Source organism: Nomascus leucogenys, chromosome 24, assembly GCF_006542625.1.
Source record: "Nomascus leucogenys isolate Asia chromosome 24, Asia_NLE_v1, whole genome shotgun sequence".
Lineage (NCBI taxonomy): Eukaryota > Metazoa > Chordata > Mammalia > Primates > Hylobatidae > Nomascus > Nomascus leucogenys.
In genome coordinates, this window is record NC_044404.1 from 27,833,583 (window position 1) to 27,855,809 (window position 22,227).

The 22,227-nt window shown below is 38.9% G+C and overlaps 1 protein-coding gene across 6 annotated transcripts in view; it reads right to left on the reverse strand.

The window, feature by feature from the left end:
* The window catches only part of EYA3 (EYA transcriptional coactivator and phosphatase 3), a 116,074-nt gene that overhangs the window by 38,440 nt on the left and 55,407 nt on the right, over nt 1-22,227 (reverse strand). For 3 of the 6 annotated variants that reach the window (XM_030805279.1, XM_030805278.1, XM_030805277.1), the window contains 4 exons: nt 15,457-15,594; nt 4,804-4,889; nt 3,573-3,756; nt 1,404-1,543 (listed from right to left, as the gene is read on the reverse strand). In XM_030805279.1, coding sequence (XP_030661139.1) covers nt 1,404-1,543; nt 3,573-3,756; nt 4,804-4,889; nt 15,457-15,594 — 548 coding nt within the window. The remainder of the gene's footprint in view (nt 1-1,403; nt 1,544-3,572; nt 3,757-4,803; nt 4,890-15,456; nt 15,595-22,227) is intronic. The other 3 variants (XM_012498555.2, XM_030805281.1, XM_030805280.1) reach the window with 1 other exon arrangement.

The following is a 22,227-nucleotide window of genomic DNA, read 5'->3' on the forward strand; positions in this document are numbered from 1 at the left end:
TCCAGCTACTCTGGAGGCTGAGGCAGGAGAATCACTTGAACTCGGGAGGCAGAGGTCGCGGTAAGCCGAGATCGTGCCACTGCACTCCAGCCTGAGAGTCCATCTCAAAACAACAACAACAAACCATTATGGTAAATGAAATAAGTCTGGCACAAAAGGATACATTTTCTGTGATTCCACTTATATGAGATATCTAGAATAAGCAGTCAAAGACAGAAAGTAGAATAGAGGTTAACAGAGGTTAGAAGATGGGGAGAATGGGGAGTTACTGCTTAATGGGTACAGAGTTTTCATTTGGAATCATGAAAAAGTTCTAGAAATATACAGTGGTGATAGTTATACAATATTGTGAATGTATAATGACACTAAATCGTATACTTAAAAATGGCTAAAATGGTAAATTTTATGTATATTTTAGACAATTAAAAAATGAGTTTTCACTTTTTCCTAAGAAATATATCAGAAATTTACTTTTTCTTTCTTTCTTCTTCACTCCAAACCTCTGAAAAAAGAGAAAGGCTTCAAATACAGCCTCAGTTCACCTATGTCTTAAGAGCACTTACCAATGGATTCATAGTTAAATATGTATTTTCCTCTCATTAAATAATAGCACTATAGAAAAACAGAAAACAAAAAGATAATACAAAAACTCCACTATTTTTAGCACTCTGCATGACCTTTATGTCTTTAATGATGAGGTCAAATGTATGTTCATAATAAACTCATATAGTACTTAACACTACAGAATAAATCAGCACTAGTCTCATTAATAAGTTACCAGATCTGTTTGCGTCTTACAGAAACTTGGCTAAAAGCACTCTAGTCCTTTCCTTTTAAATTTCTTTTCTTTTCTCTTTTCTTTTTGAGACAGAGTCTCACTCTGTTGCCCTGGCTGGAGTGCAGCGGCCCGATCATAGCTCACTGCAGCCTCAACCTGCCAAGCTCAAGTGATCCTCCCATCTCAGCCTCCCAAGTAGGTGGGACTACAGGTGTGCAGCTAATTTTTGTATATATATATTTTTAGAGATGGGGGTCTAACTATGTTGCCTATGCTGGTCTCAAGCGATCCTCCCGCCTCGGCCTCCCAAAGTGCTGGGATTACAGGTGTGAGCCACCGCACCTGACCCTTTTAAAATTTTAAATAGAGAACAGTATGACCTTACTTGTAACTCCCTCTGCTTTCTGAATATGATGAATTGTTTCTGTTCTCTTCTGGAATATACAGAATAATTTGTTCTTTTTACATTTTTCTTTTTACGTGGCCAATTCAGTTTATTTTGCTCAGGAATTAAAGAGCACATAACATAGTCCACATTATCTCTGTGAGCTTCAAAAACATGTTTGATAAACTTAAGAAGTGAGAAAAAACAAAGTAGGTAACTCAAATCAGTTTCTTCTCATACTTCTAATTCACTGTCTTGGGAAGAAGTGGCATCAGCTTTCCTCTTGCCCCGGTTCTTGCTAGTCATGTTTTTCCTGGACTGATCATCAGTATCTTTACTTGGTGTAGTCTGGGACAAAGATGGGCTTGTAGAAGGGTCTCCTGGAAAGAAAAAGTGAGACATATGTTGTCAGGAGTCACAGGCTATAAGAATCAGGGCAGGAAGAGGGTTAGCGGACTCTGCCCTCCTGAGTCATAATGCAGGGATAAAGGTTGGAAAGCTAAACCTTATGTAAGCAATTATGAAGTGTACATCTAGGCATTGAGCATCAGCACTGGCTAACATCAGAAAAGTTATAACCAGACTTTATATGCTTACCGCATGATGAAGAAAATATCAAGAAAGTTGTTTTGCCAAGAAAAAGCTGAACCTGAATCTTCATGGTCAAACTTGTAGATCAGAGTTTCTCAACCTGGCACAACTGACATTTTGGATCAGATAATTATTTGTTGTGGGGGGATGTCTTGTGCATTACAGGATGTTTGGTTAAGCAGTATCCTTAGCATCTACCCACTAGATGCCAGAAGCACCCCCCCACCTAGTGTAACAACCAAAAATGTTTCCATACATTGCCAACAGTTGAAAACAACTGTTCATTCACCAATTTACAATAAAATACAGAAGGCAGCAGGACATGTTAAACCACCTAATGAGGATATAACTGTCAAAATTCAGACTGGGAAACAGTATGGGATCAACACTCCAGTTTCTTCAAAAAACAAACTACAAGGGGGAGAAAAAGAGACGGGAGGATTTATAGGTTAAAATAGAGATGAAACACAAAATACCCATAACTACCAATCACAATTTATGGACCTTATATTTGGATCCTAATTTTCCCTCCTCAAATTTTCTATTTATTTATTATTTCTATTTACTAATGTGATAAAAACTGTATATGCTTTATGTTGTTTTGAAATATGTATACATTGTGGAATGGGCTGGATCCTACTTTAAACAAAAGGGAAACAAAACTCATAACATTTATGAGAAAGCTGGAAATACAAATACATTTTGGTACTTGATAATACAAAATTAAGACATTATTAATATTGAACTTTTAAAGATGGGATAATGCCATTGTGGTTATGTTAACGAGTACCGTACTTATCTTTTAGAGAACAATGCCTGGAATCTGGGGAGGGAGCTAGATGATGTATAGCTGAAACAAAATTGTCTACAAGTTGATAACTGCTGAAGATGAATGATGGATATGTAAGCGTTCATCATCATACTAGCCTTGCAACTTTTCCCTATGCTTGAAATTCTCCATTATTCAAAAGTTAAAATTGTTACGAATAACAAAGATATTTAGAAAAATGACTTTAAAACCTTAGTTTTTAATCAACACTTGTAATTATTTCAAATTTATGTAAGTTTGAAGTGGCGACCATTTGTACGTCCACTTATTAGACTTGTAGGGTGAACTGCACAGAAAACTGTTCCATTGTTACATAGCACTGTTTCTAAACATGCATCAGTGCCAATGATAAACAGTGCTTTCCTCGAACCACATGATGTGAAAGCCAACTACCAAATTTTCATTAAATATAAATAAAAAGTGTGTGTATATATGTGTTTACTAAATGTGTGTCTAAGCTTTTATGTCAAAGGCTTTTAAGTTGGACACTGTAATTCATTGATACACTTCAGAACTGTGAGCCTCCTGAAATTATAGGTTAAATTGTATGTATTTCTCTGAGGGAAAAGGACAATGCTTTCCTCAGAATCTTAAAGGGATCCAGGACATAGAAAGAACTATGGCTCTGAGGCCTTAGCAGCAGTTCAAAACCTGCACAAGACTAAAATTGGAGTCCTCCAACTTTTACAAAATATTATAACATGCTGAAGCTCCCTGTGACAAGTGGGTTAAAGCTACAGGGAGGACAGAGTACGAGTCAGAAACAGTCTTTTAGTTCTTGATACTTTTCTGTTCTGTTCTCAGCATCAGGTATACATTCAGCCTACCAATGACTCATAGCCTGCTTCCAATACTCCTCACCTGAGAGGGAAAGCCAAAAGCATGGTAACAATGACTTAAGAGAGAACAAAATCCTCCTTACCATTGCCTAAAAACAACTGTTGAATGAAGTGACCTTAAGCCAAAGTTTTCAGAGCAGCAGTGCTTACCAGAGGAAAGTCTCTGTGCTGCAGGTGCAGGCGCCATGACACTAGGCTTCTCCGACTGGTATGTGGTCGCTGCTAATGTGGTGCTGTCTGCATCACTGTTAGTCTGACCTGTGACTCCAAAGCTGGAGCTGGGGTAGCAGGCCTGGTACTGATTCTGACCAAGAATAGTATAGGTGGGATAATCCTACAGGCCAAAGGAAATAAGAAAACAAGACTCTTAAAGCATACATTAATCTCAACACAAGAGGCTTTCTTCTCCCACTTTCTTATTCATAATTATTTTTCTAAAACATTAATTTGACTTCTCATTTACCTATCTAAACGTCTCCAATCTAAATCAATGATTTTCCAAATGCCTTCTGTGGAAACCTGAGTCAAGAGATGTCCCAGGAGCAGTCTTGGAATGAGGAGAATGCTGAGAGGGACGGGTCCTCTGTACTCTCATAAACATACACATAGTGTCCCTTTTTCTACTCTAACAGCCTGTTCCCCCAGTTTTATGTACCAAATGGGGAAAGATTCTACTCTAAGAGGTTTACAAACTGTTGCACTAGATAATAGCATTTCTAAGGACAACAAAACAAAACTTAAACTTAAGCAAACAAAAAAAGCACATATCCTACATTAAAGTGCTTTAATTTAAAAACTGATTATCAGCTGGGTGCGGTGGCTCATGCCTGTAATCTCAGCACTTTGGAAGGCCGAGATGGGTGCATCACTTCAGGTCAGGAGTTCAAGACCAGCCTGGCCAACATGGTGAAACCCTGTCTCTACTAAAAATACAAAAATTAGCCGGGCATGGTGGCACATGCCTGAAATCCCAGCTACTTTGGAGGCTAAGGCACGAGAATTGCTTGAACCTGGAAAGTGGAGGTTGCAGTGAGCAGGCATTTTTCTATACTCTCGGAATATGTAAATGAACAAAATAGAAAAATAAACCCCTACCTTCATGCAGCTTACATTCTAGTAGGGGCAGAGTAGGAAGTGAAGACAAACACAGTAAAGGAACAGACATAACCATATTGTAGAGAGACTCAGCAGAGGAACAACAAAAACTAGACAGTAGCCCAAGATGCCATCCAGGGTCCAAGTTCTGAAGGTATCCAGAAAAAAGTCTCCACAGCCCATACTCTTCCTGGTTGTTTCTTAGATAGGCAAATTGACCACGGAAAGAAGAAAGAGCAAGCAGATGAACTCTATCACAACAGGATGAACAAAAGTAGCACCATACCTGGTTTGAGATGCTGGCTACTGCTGCTGCTGGAATATTGGCAATTGTAGAAGAAGTAGATATCAGGCTTGCATTTGTGCTTGAAGCTAGAGGATTGATGGGGTTAAAAGGTATTAAAGATATTATGTAAAAGGTTAGAAGAAACTGAAAATAGATATATTTTAAGTGAACAGATTTATAAGGAGATAAACAACATTGGCAAAGGAAACACACTCGTTTTGCTTTTCTGTATGGGACAGCTACATTTACACTTGGTTAAAAAAAAAATTTGAAACATCTTTCTGTTTCAACTTGAGTCTTCAATTCTTCTTACTAAAGGCCTAAAAGGATATATATTCAATTTACAGCTCATACTAATAATATCAATGAAATCACAGCTAAATCCAATTCCTCCAGTCCATCTTCTCCAGAGGCTGAAAAATGACTCACCTGCAATATGACCTACTGTAAAGTAGTAGAACTCTGGTAAGTCTTACACTGTGATACTGTTTACTGTCACTTGCCCCAAGTTATGCTTTTCCTAATACAACATAATTACATGAGAAATAGAGCTGCTCCTCCAAATTCCAAAGCATTTAGAATTGCTTCTTGAGTTCTACTCAAATAACAGATTACTAATGTGGATCAATAAACACAATGACGTAGCATTTAGAGACTTTAACAATGAGCCTGGAAAAACTCAGAAAATATTAAATATTACTCTGGTCAGGTAAAAATGTACCTTATATGCTACTTGGGCTGTCTTAAGTAATTTGAGGCCAGGTGTGGTGGCTCATGCCTGTATCCCAGCACTTTAGGAGGCCGAGGCAGGCAGATCATTTGAGGCCAGGAGTTTGAGACCAGCCTTGCCAACATGGTGAAACCCCATCTCTGCTAAAAATATAAAAATTAACTGGGTATGGTGGGCACGGGCCTGTAATCCCAGTTACTCAGGAGGCTGAGACATGAGAATCACTTGAACTCAGGAAGTGGAGGTTGCAATGAGCCAAAATCACACAACTGCACTCCAGCCTGGGTGACAGAGCAAGACTCTATCTCAAAAAAAAAAAAAGAAAAAGAAAAGAAAAAAAGAAAGAAAATGCTGATTTCCATTCATATAAAACAATAAACATAAAATAAAGACAAGTAATTTGGGTTAAGTTTTATACTTCTTCTATCATAGGTTCATTCTACTAGGGTTTTAATCAAAATCTCAAAGACTAGCACTAACCAGTGACTTTTCTCAGGTGAACAATGTAAGTGATATTATCAGTACTGTTCTCAAACTCCTTGTCCTCACTTATCATAAACACACTTAGGCATGGTTCCTACTGCAGGTGCACACACCATATAGGTTCACCATCAGGTAGACCTGACTAACTGACTACCTGCCCCATTAACAACAAAGTCCCCCAGAGAGAAAATTAGTAAGAAAACTTCCATTGAGAACAGGGCAGGAGAACAAATGCAATAGAAACTTAAGTGCTCTGGTCAAAATTAGATAATTTCATCCATTTCCCTAAGGGTACTTGGCTTAGAAGACAATCTAGAAGAGAGTTCAGTTACAGATATTGCTGCAACCCCAGCTTTAAGATGAAGAACCTAGGACAAAGAAGAGTTAAAGTAACTTGTCCACAGCAGCAAAACTAATGGAAGATGAACACAATGACAACTTGGATCTCCCAATTCTTCATCCAGTCCTTCTTCCTCATGGTCAGCAGCTAAGCTAGGGTTCAAATTCCCTAACTATGGCCAGGTGCACAGTGGCTCATGCCTGTAACCCCAGCACTTTGGGAGGCTGAAGTGGGTGGATCACCTGAGGTCAGGAGTTTGAGACCAGCCTGGCCAACATGATGAAACCCCATCTCTACTAAAAATACAAAAATTAGCCAGGTGTGATGGTGCGCACCTGTAATCCCAGCTATGCAGGAGGCTGAGGCAGGAGAATCACTTGAACTCGGGAGGCGGAGGTTGCAGTGAGCTGAGATCACGCCACTGCACTCCAGCCTGGGCAACAGAGTGAGACTTTGTCTCAAAAAATAAATTTAAAAAAATTAAAACAACAAAAACAAAAACAAATTTCCTAACTATCCAGAGTAACTTTATTTTCTACAGTACGTTTTGCTTCAGGGGAACTAAAGGACTCTTAAGCACTTACTTTCCTAAACATAACAACTAAATGATATGGGTTTTATAACTTTACAGATGGCATTTTCTTTCAACCAATATTCACCTTCTTTTCTACTGTGGCTTAAGCCATCCTTTTTCCTAAGAGGAAGCATCAAAACATGACAATATACAGGGTAACCGACTCTGTAAATGGTTTTAACCATTCTTGTGGGAAAAGAATTTTGAATAGTTTCCAGATTTTGTTATCAGTACATTATCCTAGGCAGGCCTGCAATAAAACAGACTGAACATAGGTAATTTAAGGTGGGAAATAAAATAAAGAATTGATTTAATCGTTTATCTTCCCCAGCAAGTCCATTTTTAGTTCAGTTTTCTTCTGGCCCTCGTCCTGGCATACAATCCTCTTTTTCACCTACTGATCTTTAATTCTGTCCTACCTTCTCCATATCTTCTTTTTTTCTTTTTTTTTGAGACAAGTATCACTGTTGTTGCCCAGGCTGGAGTGCAATGGTGCAGTCTCGGCTCACTGCAACCTCCGCCTCCTGGGTTCAAGAATCCTCCTGCCTCAGTTTCCCAAGTAGCTGGTATTACAAGCATGTACCACCAAGCCCGGCTAATTCTGTATTTTTTTAGTAGAGATGGGTTTTACCATGTTGGTCAGGGTGGTCTTGAACACCTGACCTCAGGTGATCCACCCGCCTCAGCCTCCCAAAGTGCTGGGATTACAGGCATGAGCCACCAGGCCCGGCCACTTCTCCATAATTTAATAATGGTGGGAGGTACAACTCAGTCATATCTGATCTCTATGGGGGAAAATGTACTCTGATTGACAAGGTGGTTTTAGAAATCTAACAATTTTCAAACCACTTAATGAATTGTACTGGAGGTAAAATGGTAGACCTTAAAAACAACTGGCCATATACTCTTATTATATCCCTGCTAGAAAGTTTAATGGCTTGATTAGCTAGTTGATAACTCTGAGTTTTTAACAAGTACTGTACTAAAATCACAAATTTCTCTGAGCAATAGTTGGCTTCTATTATAGGGGATCTTGGTCTGCTGACCCAGAAAGTTCATAGGGCTTAATAACACTTTTTTCTCCAACTAAGCCAAATTATTTCTAACATGTGCCACTCATTCCTTCAGTAAACCCATTAAGTATATCAGGATCAACTATGTGCCTATAAACCATTTCAGCCACTGAAGGACAAAATAGTTAAGACAAAGTCCTGGCCCTCAAGGAGTTTAAATTCTAGTGAGGGAAGTTAGTCAATAATTAAGTAATTTTTTTAGGCTCTTATAACCACCGTAGAACCCAAGGCAAACTCACCTAAAAATGTATACAACCACTGCCTGCCCTACCCCACATACAGCTATGACTAAAAAGCCAGGCACTTTTAAAAAAATACAGATCATCTCGTGTGTGTGTGTGTGTGTGTGTGTGTGTGTGTCAATAAAAATAATATTCAATTGCAGGTTTAAAAACAAAAGCAGCAACAATGAACTATGCAACAAAAACTACAAATTTAGAGATCCAAATAAAACTCAAGTGGTGGCTCCTATTATTATATATCTAAAGGCTGCTAGATCTCAAAATGCTAATGGCATGGTCAACTGTTTTTGGACAGCCTTCACTCCTGTTTTGACAATGGAGCTGCAAAAACTTGAAAGACAACACTTTTGAGAACCAGGCCCCACTACATGTCCACTTAAAACAGACAATATACAGATAAAGCTTTGAACAGAAGACCATGGTTACAGAATGGTAAGTGGCACAGCTGCACTAAGTGATAGTGCTACAAAGTTAAAAGATTAATTCAAGCATTAATGGCACATAAAAGTTTGTGCAAGATTTAGTTTTTACCCACCTCTCTAATTTTAGATCATGTCACTTCACCTCCTTTGCTTACACTGTCTTTCTTTAAGTTACTCAAAACCAGACAAGCTCTTTATCATTTGAGGACTTTTGTAATATTGTTCTCTCTGCCTAAACTGTTCTCTCCACTCCCCTTGCCTTCCCAGCATGATGGCTCCTCGGCATGACTCACTTCCTCAAAGAGGGTCTTTTTGACCTATTAAAACCAAGACCTTTTCTGCTTCCTTAGTCACAGTGATCAATTTTTTTTCAATTTTTTTTTCAGAGCACTGTTCAAATCTGTTATGTATTTACTCGCTTGTTTTCTCCCCCACCCCACTAGTCTGTAAGCTCCAAAAAGGCAGAATCCTGCTGTCTTACGATCTCCAGCATCTAGGAAAGCACCTGACATAGAGCAGGTGATGGTCAATAAATATTTGTGGGATTCATATACATCAATCTTGTGTGCACTAAGTGTGAAGGGCAAAATCATTCTTCTCTTTTTTTTTTTTTTTTTTTTAGATGCACTCTCACTCTGTCACACTGTCACCCAGGCTGGAGTGCAGTGGTATGATCTCGGCTCACTGCAACCTCTGCCTCCCGAGTTCAGGCGATTCTCGTGCCTCAGCCTCCCTGAGTAGCTGGGATTACAGGTGCCTGACACTACTCCCAACTAATTTTTGTATTTTTAGTAGAAACGGGGTTTCACCATGTTGGTCAGGCTGGTCTCAAACTCCTGACCTCAAGTGATCCACCCATCTCAGCCTCTCAAAATGCTGGGATTACAGGCATGAGCCACCGCGCCCAGCCTAAAATCATTATTTTCTGCTAAAGGCTGACAGGTGGGTTCCTAAAACTTACTCTCATTATATGACTAATATAACTGACAATTCCTGATCCAGTAGAAGCTGTACATATTTTGGTTAAAACTGATTTCCTAAGTGGGCCATTCGTTCACTTAATCCTTTATCAAATATTTATTGCCTACTATGTGCAAGTACTGCTACACACAAGGAGCTCAGTAAATCAAAATAATACAAATCTCTTAATAAAATATTATTATTATTATTTTTTGAGACGGAGTCTCGCTCTGTCGCCCAGGCTGGAGTGCACTGGTGAGATCTCGGCTCACTGCAAGCTCCGCCTCCTGGGTTCACACCATTCTTCTGCCTCAGCCTCCCGAGTAGCTGGGACTACAAGCGCCCGCCACCAAGCCCAGCTAATTTTTTGTATTTTTAGTAGAGACAGGGTTTCATCGTGTTAGCCAGGATGGTCTCGATCTCCTGACCTTGTGATCTGCCTGCCTCGGCCTCCCAAGGTGCTGGGATTACAGGTGTGAGCCACTGCGCCCGGCCTAAAAGATTCTTATTGCTGGAGTGGAGATTTTCAGATCAACAAGGGACAGGGTTTAGAATGATCTCTGTAATAATGGATCACAGCTCAAGAAATCAGTAAGAATTCATGTTTAACTTAACACAGATACAGATTACGACATACAGAAATATTTATAGATATGTGTATTTACATAGGTTAGTATACCCACATATATTTGTTTGCTCTGTCAGCTGAGAAAGCCTAAAATAAATGTCACCTGACACCTCAGTAGCAACTAGCACCCCTTAAGCTCAGATCTTTTTTTTGAGATAGGGTCTCACTCTGTTACCCAGGCTGGAGTTCTGTGGCATGATCACAGGTCACTGAGGCCTCGACCTCCTAAGGCTCAGGCAATCCTCCCACCTCAGCCTCCCTAAGTAGCTGGGACTACAGGCACGCACCACCACACTTGGCTAATTTTTATATTTTTTGTAGAGATGGGGTTTTGCCATGTTGCCCAGGCTGGAAGCCCAGATCTTGGTTTTGAATACCATTCTTTCCAATAAAAGGAACCAGGACTCCTTTAAAAAAATGGTTGATGATAGGACTTGAATAGGTAATATACAAGACGAGCCTGGAGCATCTTGTAGTGCCAAGAAGTAAGGAAGTGCTGGGTGCGGGGGCGGGGGGGGGGGGAGGGGGAGGGGAAACCAAAAACTAAAAAAATGGGAGTATGGCAAAAGGCATAGGAGCCAACTGAAAGAGCTCCCAGTGGCCAAACTGGAACAAAATAAATAAAGTAGTATTGGATTATAACCCAAAGTATAAATTAAATATCTAGGAATCCACAAACAAATGACTGAATAAATTAACAAATTGGGGAGAAGAGACAAATCTGGGCAGAAGAATTCCAAATATATTATGTAGATATTCTGCCCTAAAGAAGGGGCAGCATGATTCCTTAACTGTGGGCTGTACATAGTGACTTCTATCTGAAGAATAGAGTACAGAAAGGGAGGAAAGAGAAACTTTATGGAGAAAACTGACAAACACTACTTCAATTAGGTAATCAAGGTCAATATCAACAGTCACACATAATGATGATAGTATGGCACCTTACCTTTGTGACCTTCCTCCTTAAAATCCATAACCCCAGCGTAATCATGAGAAAAACATCAGACAAATTCTAAGAGTGGGGCATCTTAAAATATACCCGGACCAGTACTCCTCAAAACTGTCAGGGTCATTAAAAGCAAGGAAAAGCCTGAGAAACTACAAAGTCTAGAAGAGCCTAAGGAGATATAACTAAATGTAGTGTGGTATCCTGGATGGGATCCCGGAACAGAACAAGGACATCATATAAAAACACAGGAAATCCAAATAAACAATCGACTTAGTTAATATACTAATACTGGTTCATTAATTGTAACAAGTGTAATATACTAACGTAAGATGTTAGTAACAGGAAACTGCGCAGGAGGAGGGATATATGGGAACTCTGTACTGTCTGCTCAACTTTTCTGTAAATCTAAAATTATTAATAAAAAATAAAGTCTAGGCCAGGCGCGGTGGCTCACACCTGTAATCTCAGCAGTTTGGGAAGCCAAGGCGGGTGGATCACTTGAGGTCAGGAGTTTGAGACCAGCCTGGCCAACATGGTGAAACCCCGTCTCTACTAAACATACAAAAACTAGTCAGGCATGGTGGCATGTGCCTATCTGAGCTACTCAGGAGGCTGAGGCAGAAGATGCACTTAAACTCGGGAGGTGGAGATTGTATTAAGGTGAGATCGCGCCACTGCACTCCAGCCTGGGTGACAGAGCAAGACTCTGTCTCAAAAAACAACAAACAAACAAAAAAACCTATTAATAAAAATTTTTAAAAAATCTCCTGGTCAAAGATAGATTATTGTGTGTTACCAATGATACTAGATTACAAAGACACTCATTAAAAGATTGAATTAGGCTGGGCCCAATGGCTCATGCCTATAATCCCAGCACTTTGGGAGGCTGAAGCAGGTGGATCACTTGAGGTCAGGAATTCGAGACCAGACTGGCCAACATGATGAAACCCTGTCTCTACTAAAAATACAAAAATTAGCTGGACATGGTGGTGGGTGCCTATAATCCCATCTACTCGGGAGGCTGAGGCACAAGAATCCCTTAAACCTAGGAGGCAAAGGTTGTAGTGAGCTGAGAGCACGCCACTGCACTCCAGCCTGGGCGACAGAGCAAGACTCAGTCTCAAAATATATATATAATTAAAATTAATTTTGAAATTCTGAAATTAATTTTGCCGCTTGAATATTATTTAACCAATTAAAACATCTCAGCTGAAGAAAATGATCAAAGATAGGGCCACATAGTCACCACATACTCTAGGAAAAAGATGATACTACAGAAGTCAGATCTACTCATTCAAAACATTTTTATGAGCAAACAAAGGCAGTCTCTTCTCATTATGGTACCACTGAAGTACAAACTAAAGAAAAGGTTCTGATTAGAGTTAATCAAGCCAGAAGCAGAATAGGTTTTTGAGATAATTTCCCTAACTCCCCCAGGGAGGATGGGCTGCTGTCAATTGCAGAACGCTTGCGGTGTTTTGAACACTTAAAAAAAATTGAGTAGTTATGCAGGGGGAAAGAAACAGCCCTGGATAGCTAACATTCACTATCCATGCTAAAAGGAAAGGTTAAAGTAGCAGCAAGGAGAGTAATATTGATAGTGGTGAACTTCAGTAATTTAATACCAATAATACCACGTTTCATTTTAGCCAATTGTTTTTCTAACAATTTTTTCGTCAGAATGGCAAAAATTGATAACTTAATGGTTAACTTCTGCCTTAATTTCTACCCTGTGCTAATGAACAATAAAATGGGCCAATAGATCAACCAGAAAAAGGGAGGATAAGTGATTTTAGATATTTGTTAGCATAGGTTCTCAATTATGGGAGAGTTGATATTGATACTGTGACCTCAATACTGAAAAGCATAAATATTGTACTCATGCTCTGGGGTCAGAATGCCCAGCTAATGTCCCGCCTTAATTATTTGCTAATACTGTGACTATGGATAAGCTACTTAGCTTTTCTGTGCCTCAGGCTCTCCCCCTGTAAAATGAGGTTTGGGTTGTTGTGAGGACTACATGAGCAACATCTATCCACTGCTTAGAAAAATGTCAAGAGCATAGTAAGCACTTCATAAATACCTGCAATTGTCATTAATAGCAAAATGAAGGAAACCAGGTTAGCCAATCCAAAGGAAAAAATGTTCTAACAGATAACAAATAAGAATAGTGGTTAGTGAAGTTTAAGGGATATTTTCATGACTCTTTCATTTTTTTAAATTTCTATTTATTTTTTGAGACAGAGTCTCACTCTTGTTGCTCAGGCTGGAGTACAGTGGTGCAATCTCGGCTCACTGCAACCTCTGCCTTGCAGGTTCAAGCAATTCTCCTACCTCGGCCTCCCGAGTAGCTGGGATTACAGGCATGCGCCACGACACCCGGCTAATTTTGTATTTCTAGTAGAGACAGGGTTTCTCCATGTTGGTCAGGCTGGTCTCCAACTCCCGACCTCAGGTGATCCACCCACCTCGGCCTCCCAAAGTGCTGGGATTACAGGCGTGAGCCACCACGCCCAGTCTCATGACTCTTTTAAAGCAATGGATCCTAACAGACCCCAAACAGGTGATTCCTCTTGTTTTACGAGTGAGAAATAAGCATAGCTATCACATTCCTCAAATTCTAGACATAACTACAGAGGAATGGTGGTTTTACATTTTGGTAGAGCATTAAGAGAACCCTTGGTCTTCTTTCACAACCTAGGTGTAAGTTATCAGAGATATACCTGTTGAGAAGAGACTTGGCAACTAGACTTACCTGTGGTTGAACCCAAAAGGCCTATTAACATAGAGAAATACTAGGGCCAGGTGTGGTGGCTCACATCTATAATTTCAACACTTTGGGAAGCTGGGGTGGGAGGATTGCTTGAGCCCAGGAGTTCAAGACCAGCCTGGGCAATATAGTGAGATCCAGCCTCTAAAAAAATATAGAATAAATTAGCTGGGTGTGGTGGTGTGCACCTGCAGTCCCAGCTACTGGAGAGGCTGAGGTGAGAGGATCACTTTAGCCCGGGAGGTGAAGGCTGCAGTGAGCCATGATTGTGCCACTGCATTCCAGCTGGGCAACAGAGTGAGACTCTGTCACAAAACAAAACAAAAAAACATAGAGCAATACTCTATAAAAATGAAAGGGAGTGGTGGAGAAGACAGGCAAAGCCATTCTCTCAAGTTTCTCCCTCCTGGTTTGTTCCCATCTTAGAAAGAAAGAAGAGGGAGAGGACAAGGGGAGAAAAAAAAAAAAGAGGAAGCAAGTAAAGAAAAGAGGAGACTTGGTAAACAACAGGAGGTAAAGGTAGCTCAGAGGAAGGTCTCAGAACATAGAGACCAGTTCTGTTTCCACTGGACCAAGGAGAAGCAGTTTTCAAACATTTCTGAAAACAGTTAAAGCTGAAAATCAAAATCTAATTAACCTACATTAAAACGTTTTTTCATCACCAAAGTTTATACATTAAGAGTACCTCAGATAGGTTTTTGACGTCCCATACTAATCCCTCTACTATCCATTTTATAAGAAATACAATTTAAAAGCTGGGAAATATCAGGAGAAAAGAGGCAGATGAGAAGCCAGGTACAAGGATACTAGTCCCAGTCTGAAGCAATGACAAATTGCCTGCCCTGGATTTGGAAGAATAGGCAATTAACTCCATAGTGTCTTTTGAGTTTTTTGTCTTCTTTCCTAATAGTCCTGTCATAATTCTAACTCTGTTAGAGGAAGAACTTGGAAGGTAAAGACGTTTAGAGCTTAGGCTTTTAATACTATGCTTTTTATCCTGAAAGAGAATTAAGAATGAACTTCTTGAGCAAGAGAAATGCTCTCATCAAGTAGTAAATGGGGTATAAGTGTGACAAAAGACACAGCAGAAAAGCAGTACACAGCTTACATACTGCTATGACAATTCATACAGGTCAGCAAAATTCCAACCCATGGAGTCTTCTGCTCATTTATAGGACAAAATGCCACTGAAAATAGACTAGAACAAAATCAAGGCGTTTTCTGGACACCAACATGCAAAAGGGAAGGCTTCAATTCTATTAAGCAGCTCACATTCAAAGGCTAAACTACTTATAAACCACACTCCTAAGCTGTGGTTTGCCTAACACAAAAAGCATGCACAAATCCAAGTATGACCCCCTTTCTACTTTAGAAGACAGAGCTCCTGTATTATCCAATTTGTTTGTTTGGAGATACAGGTAGATTAAAAACAAGAAACAATAATAATAATTTAAAAACACACACACAACCATGCCTATTTACCTTGAATGGGATAAGAATAATGTGCTGGGCTTGGCTGGCTTGTGGTTAACCCTGTAGTGCAGGTAAGAACACTGTGTTGACTTGGAGATGGAGTCTGAATTAAACCACTTTCAGGTTTCATACCTGGCCACAATGCACCTGAATCAGATAAATTGGACCAATTACAAACAATACACTGGGACTGAGGAGCATGGTTATGCTTTCAAATATCAGCCAGTAGGTTTAAAATCTAAATCTTAAAACAAAAATAAATTTGCTTGTAAGAGAAAATTATTGAATCTCCCACTTGTAATATAGCACAAGCAAATAACACTTTCAAAGAATTAGGGGATGAGGCCAAAGAAACAAAAAGCTTGCCACAAATCCCAATATGTATATAAATTCATTTCAATGATTGGGGGAAATTGACCAGGATTCAGAAAAAAAGACTTATTGACACCCAACTGGAGTATCTGTTATAAAGAGTGCCTGATGTTCATGTACAGTGATAAATAATTTATCCAAACTGTCAAGGTAGGAGACATTCCATATAAGTTTAAAATTCACTTACCCATTAAACAAGGACCAAATTTTTCTAAAATATATTAAATACTTCTCTGCCTTCTTAAGCTGGTTATTTTGTTACTTTTGTTTCTTCTGATTAGGAAAGACATACCTGCTTATTTTCGTAAATTAAAAACATTACAGAAATACATAATTTAGAAAAAAATACAGTCATATATAATCCCATCATCCAGACTTAACCACTATTAACAGTTTGCAGAAGAGTCACCCAGATGATTTCTTCTTTTTTTTAAAGTAAGATAGGGTTTTGCTTTGTTGCCCAGGCTGGTCTTGAACTCCAGGCTTCAAGCGATCCTTTTGCCCCAGTCTCCTTTAGTGCTGGGATTACAGGCATGAGCCACTACACTCAGTCCAGATTTGTTCTATGTATTCACTAATCTTTTTAACAAAAATGGGATTGTGATTTGTTGTTGTTGTTGTTAAGAGACAGGGTCTTCCTCTGTCACCTAGGCTCAAATAATCCTTTTGCCTCAGCTACAGGAGTAGCTGAGACTATGGGCGTGTGCCACTATACTTGACTAATTTTTTTTGTAGAAGTGGGGTCTTGCTATGTTGCCCAGGCCAGTCTTGAACTCCTGGCCTCAAGCAATCCTCTACCTTGGCTTTTTAAAGTGTTGGGATTACAGGCGCGAGCCACTGCCAGCCAAGGACTGTGTTATACATAGTATACATAATTTGCTTTTCCACATAATACCTCTAAGATTCATCTTTCCAAGTTAGAACATATAAATCTATCTCATACTGACAAACATCATAGCTGTTCATTTTTATTTTCTTTTTACCATAATGCTCCTGAGTGACAATCTTTCTAAAATATATTTATATCCTTTCCTGCCTTCTGAGCAGGGAGGAAATAGCACACATACCTTTAGATTTTCTCAGTTACTGTTTCAAAAATAAAAACTGTGCTGTGCTATATATATTACAGAGATACTGCAGAGGCTATTGTGATGTGTAAAGACAATTGTTTAATACTAAATATAACTTAATTATAGTTCTGATTTTTAGGTTCTAATTTCACTGCTTTTCCTCTGTGGTCTGTCACTTCTTGACTTCCTTAGCTGTATCTGCCTTTTAATTTGCAATAAACTAGGCAACCATAAACAAAGCTTTGCATCTGCATGAGTGTCCAAGGATATTCCTTATGAGTGAAACACTCTTAAGTGCGTGCTTTTGGTGATAATTTTGGCTATATAAAAGCCTATTTTAAAAAAAAAAAATCTTTTTTTTTTTTTTTTTTTAAGATGGAGTTTCGCTCTTGTTGCCCAGGCTAGAGTACAGTGGCACGATGATCTCAGCTCATTGCAATCTCCTCCTCCCGGGTTCAAGCGACTCTCCTGCCTCAGCCTCCCTAGTAGCTGGGATTACAGGTATGTACCACCATGCCCAGCTAATTTTGTATTTTTAGTAAACATGGGGTTTCACTATGTTGGTCAGGCTGGTCTCGAACTCCTGACCTCAGGAGTTCCACCCACCTCAGCCTCCCAAAGTGTTGGGATTACAGGCATGAGCCACCACGCCAGGCCCAAAAAATCTTAATGCCTGGTTGTTCACTGTGTTCTGAATAGCTACGGTTACTGGGTTAGTGTAGTTGAAGCTGATAATTAGGTCTAAGAAGGTTCATCAACCAAACACATTCCATGTATGACATCAATACTAAGGTTAGCCATGACTTCAAACTCAACATTAACTCATCTCATTTATTTGCTCCTACTCTGATAAACTAGGAGTGACTGAATTGATAGCCAATGAATACATATATGCAATTAAAAATATAATACTTTGAGAATGAGAACCTCTGCTTCACCAGGACACTGAGATACTTCAGTGCAACTCAGATTTGTCCAATTTGTTGATAAGTACATTTAGGAATAGTAAAAAGAAATATGAAAGTCTTAGAAAGACCAATAGTGGGATATGATAATCGCTTTTTAATTTTTTTGAGACAGGGTCTTGCTCTGTTGCCCAGGCTGGAGGGCAGTGGTGCAATCATAGCTCACTGCACCCTCAACCTCCTGGGATCAAGGGATCCTCCTGCCTCAAACCCCCGAATAGTTGGGACCACAGGCACACTACGCCTGGCTACTTTTTGTATTTTTGCAGAGACAAAGTTTTGTCATATTGCCTAGGCTGGTTTCAAACGCCTGGCCTTAAATGATCCTCCTGCCTTGACCTCCCGAAGTGCTGGGATTATAGGTATGACTCACTGTGCCTGGCTTTGCCCCAAACTCTTAATGCATAAAAAGAAAATGATATTCTTTTCTCATCTATTAATCACATGAAATAACTTATTTTAAGAGACTGAGAAATACTGACATCGCTGGCATGAATTAGAAGCGTTTGCCCCATCATAATTCATGATCATTTAAATATGTCTTGTCCAGATTAGCCATAATTAAAATTCTTGCTATGTTTGACTTTCAACAATAAAAATATTTGAGAATGTCGTTTCTAAAACATTTATGATATAAAATGTGAATATCAGTGCTATGATTCCTGCTGATTGTATATCACACTTTTTGGTAAACAAATTGCTATTTCAATGTCACAATAACTTTCAGATTTATTGTCATCACTGTGATTTCTTTTTCCAAATAGGTTTTGACCCTAAGGTGGTAGATTTATAAACATGTTTATTTTTACACTATATGAAAATAATACCTTATTAATAAGAATAGATCAACTGAGAATGTTTTGATAGTCTCCCTAAGATCAAAAATTAGAACACAAATGTCCAAAATAAGTAGGAGATAGCTAGCTAGTTTTGAATATCTTTGGCCAGAAACACAAAGTAGATGTTTAACATACACAATTATTTTATGAGGAATAAAAGACAACATGGACAGCACCTCCAGCATCACTGTAGACCTGGCTCTTCAGACATGCAAATCATCTTCCTCTAAAAGCACCCTTCCCAGAATTCCAGATAATAGGCAGCATGACCCAATGGTTTGACTCCACAGCACTACTGCTCACAGTAAACAAGGAAACCAAACCCTAATTACCTGACTCCCAGTCCACTGCTCTATGCCAACAACTACCAAGTTTCTCAAGTACTTTTAAGCATCAAGAGCCTGCTGCAGAGAAACCGTCAGGCTAACAATGGGAAAGTCAGTCTGTCTCTGAGTGCTTTCCTGCTGCCCCCAGAGTGGGGTCTTATCACAAACTCTACCCAAGTTTCTCAGTACAAGTACTTCACTATTGATTAGTCACTATCCAAACTAATCTCATCAGTTCAATTTATAGTAACTCGTATAGTGCTCCTTAGAGATTAGTCTGGTGAGGAACTGAAGTACACACCAATGCTAGAAAAAGCACGTGAAAGGATATTTTGGCTTGTTGATTGAGCAGCTCATTTGGATAAGCTATTATAAATAGTAAACAATTTAATGTAAGTACTTTTCCTGATTATAAACAAAGTATATGTATATATTTTTTAAAACGTCTGTAGGAAAAACAGCCACTTTTTTTGCTTCCAATTATTCTTTATGCACATTTTTTTTTCTTTTTAGAGGCAAGGTCTCACTACATTGTCCACGCCGGAGTGCAGTGGCTATTCACAGGCATGATCCCACTACTGATCAGCAATGGGGTTTTAACCTGCTGTTTCTAACCTGGGCCAGTTCACTCTTCCTTAGGCAACCTGGCGGTCCCCCACCCCCAGGAGGTCACCAAATTGATGCTGAACTTAGTGCAGATACCCAATCAGCATGGCGCACTACAGCCCAGAACTCCTGGGCTCAAGCGATCCTCCTACCTCAGTCTCCCAAGTAGCTGGAACTATAGGCATGCACTACCGCACCTGGCTATACACATATTTTTTAAAATACTAAATTGGTATTACAACATTGTGTTTTTGCTATTACATACTGCTTTTTTCAATTAATAATACACTGTTTTCTCAAGACCCTAAATATTCTTTAAGAATATGATTTATAATGGCTATGCAGCAGCCATATATAATTTAACACATACCTTAATATTCAAGTTTTAGGTTTTCAATTTTTTCATATTATAAATAACGCTTCAATGAGTATGTTGGTCAGCACATTTTTGTGGGTATCTCTAATTAGTTCCACAGGATACATTCCCAGAAGTGAAATTACTGAGGCAAATGAAATGAACATCCTTAAGGCTCTTAATGCATATCACTCCCTCCTCCAACTCACATTAAAGTTCTTTTAAAAGAAATCAGAACAGTGGCACCTAAAGGCATATTTTATGACTCCCACTAACATTAAACAAGTACCCTTTTCCTTACACATACTCCTTCAGATTCCTAGAAGTTAAACTTCTAATCCCCTTTCTGCCATTCCACTCCATTTGTATACAGCTCTGGAAAGAATATGATCAGTATTTCTTTACTTTAAAAGATTACTCATCATATAGCCTTCTTAGATTTCTTCTAGTCTTTTCTCCTTTCTTCAAGAGGAGGAAGCTTTTTAATTTCAAAGTCAACTCTGAGACCATCTTTCTGATATAGAATTTATAAGCACTTCTAGAATGAAACAATATTATAATCCCGGGCTTTTACTAATTGTATGAACTTTGGGCACATGATTTAACTCTCAGTTTCTCCCCTATAAAAAGGGATAAAGCTAGCTTACTTCTTAGAGCTGTTCTGAGGATTACATGAGACAATACTATACACTGTGAAATACTTATTCTTAGTACACAGCTTGTTATAGTAAATAATAGAGACAAGGTAATATTATTATAATGAATTTTTCTGAAGCTCTATTTGCATCTGAAACAAAACAAATTAGCTAATCTGAAAACATGCAGCACTAAGATGACACAATGTATCAAAATCTTGATTTCGAAAGAAAGAAATCAAGTGTTTTCTCCTACTTAATTCAACACATTACCAAAAAAAGCCACACAATAAAACACAAGAAAACAACTTTTCAAAATACAGTCACTTTTAAAAGTTTTACAAATCTCTCTTATAATTTCTCTGGTAAATTCTGAGAATATGCCATCTCTATCATTCACATTACCCCAACCAAAATCTCTCTCCAGTAAGTCTCATACGTTACTTAAAGTCAAATTTAAGCTAATGATTATCTCTTTCTGAATTACTGATAGAAGAAATTGTGAAACACAAGTCTTCCTTGCCCTCAAATATTAAACAAAACCAGATTATTAAAGGAGCCTGTTACTAACAATATTACCAACATACAATATAAACATGTATCCTTCAAAGTTTTAATAGAGATCTATTTACAGAATTTTTTTCTTTTTTAATGTATTAATGTGTGTTTGTTTGTTTGTTTGTTTGTTTGTTTTTTGAGACAGTCTTGCTCTGTCGCCCAGGCTGGAGTGCAGTGGCGCCATCTCGGCTCACTGCAACCTCTGTCTCCCAGGTTCGAGTGATTCTCATGCCTCAGCCTCCTGAGTAGCTGGGATTACAGGTGACCACCACCATGCCCGGCTAATTTTTTTTTGTATTTTTAATAGAGACAGGGTTTCACCATGTTGGCTAGGCTGGCCTCGAACTCCCAGCCTCAAGAGATCTGCCCAAAGGGGGCTGGGCATGGTGGCTCATGCCTGTAATCCCAGCATTTTGGCAGGCCGAGCTGGGCAGATCACTTGAGGCCAGGAGTTCAAGACCAGCTGGCCAAAATGGTGAAACCCTGTCTCTACTAAAATACAAAAATTAGGCAGGCTTGGTGGTGCACAGAGCGAGACTCTGTCTCAAAATAATAATAATAGTTTAAGGGAAATATAGTGATCATTTAAAAATTAATTATGTCTAGGATCCATACGCACACAGAATTATCTTAGGTATTCCATAAATCATGCTCAGAGATGTAATAGGAGTTGTATTTAATATTGAACAGCAGGAATGATCAACTGTTGTAAAGGGCTTGGGCTTGCTAATAATAATTCAAATCAAAACAGAAGATTTAAAAAACTATAATTTAAAACTTATAATTGCTAGCCTATTATTACTCAACTGTTGAAAAATCAGCTCTAAATAACCAAAAAGAAATAAACACAAACATATTCACAGAGAGGTCTCCTTTCAAAAGGTCCATTCAGTGTTGGCTGGTTAATCATATCATAAATATAAGATCTGAGTACCCTGGCTGATACTAACGAGCATGGGAACATGGATATACAAATGGGGAAACAAGAAATTTTGTTTGCCATTTCACATGAAGTTATCAACCCCACTATTATTCAACATAACTCCCAATTCTT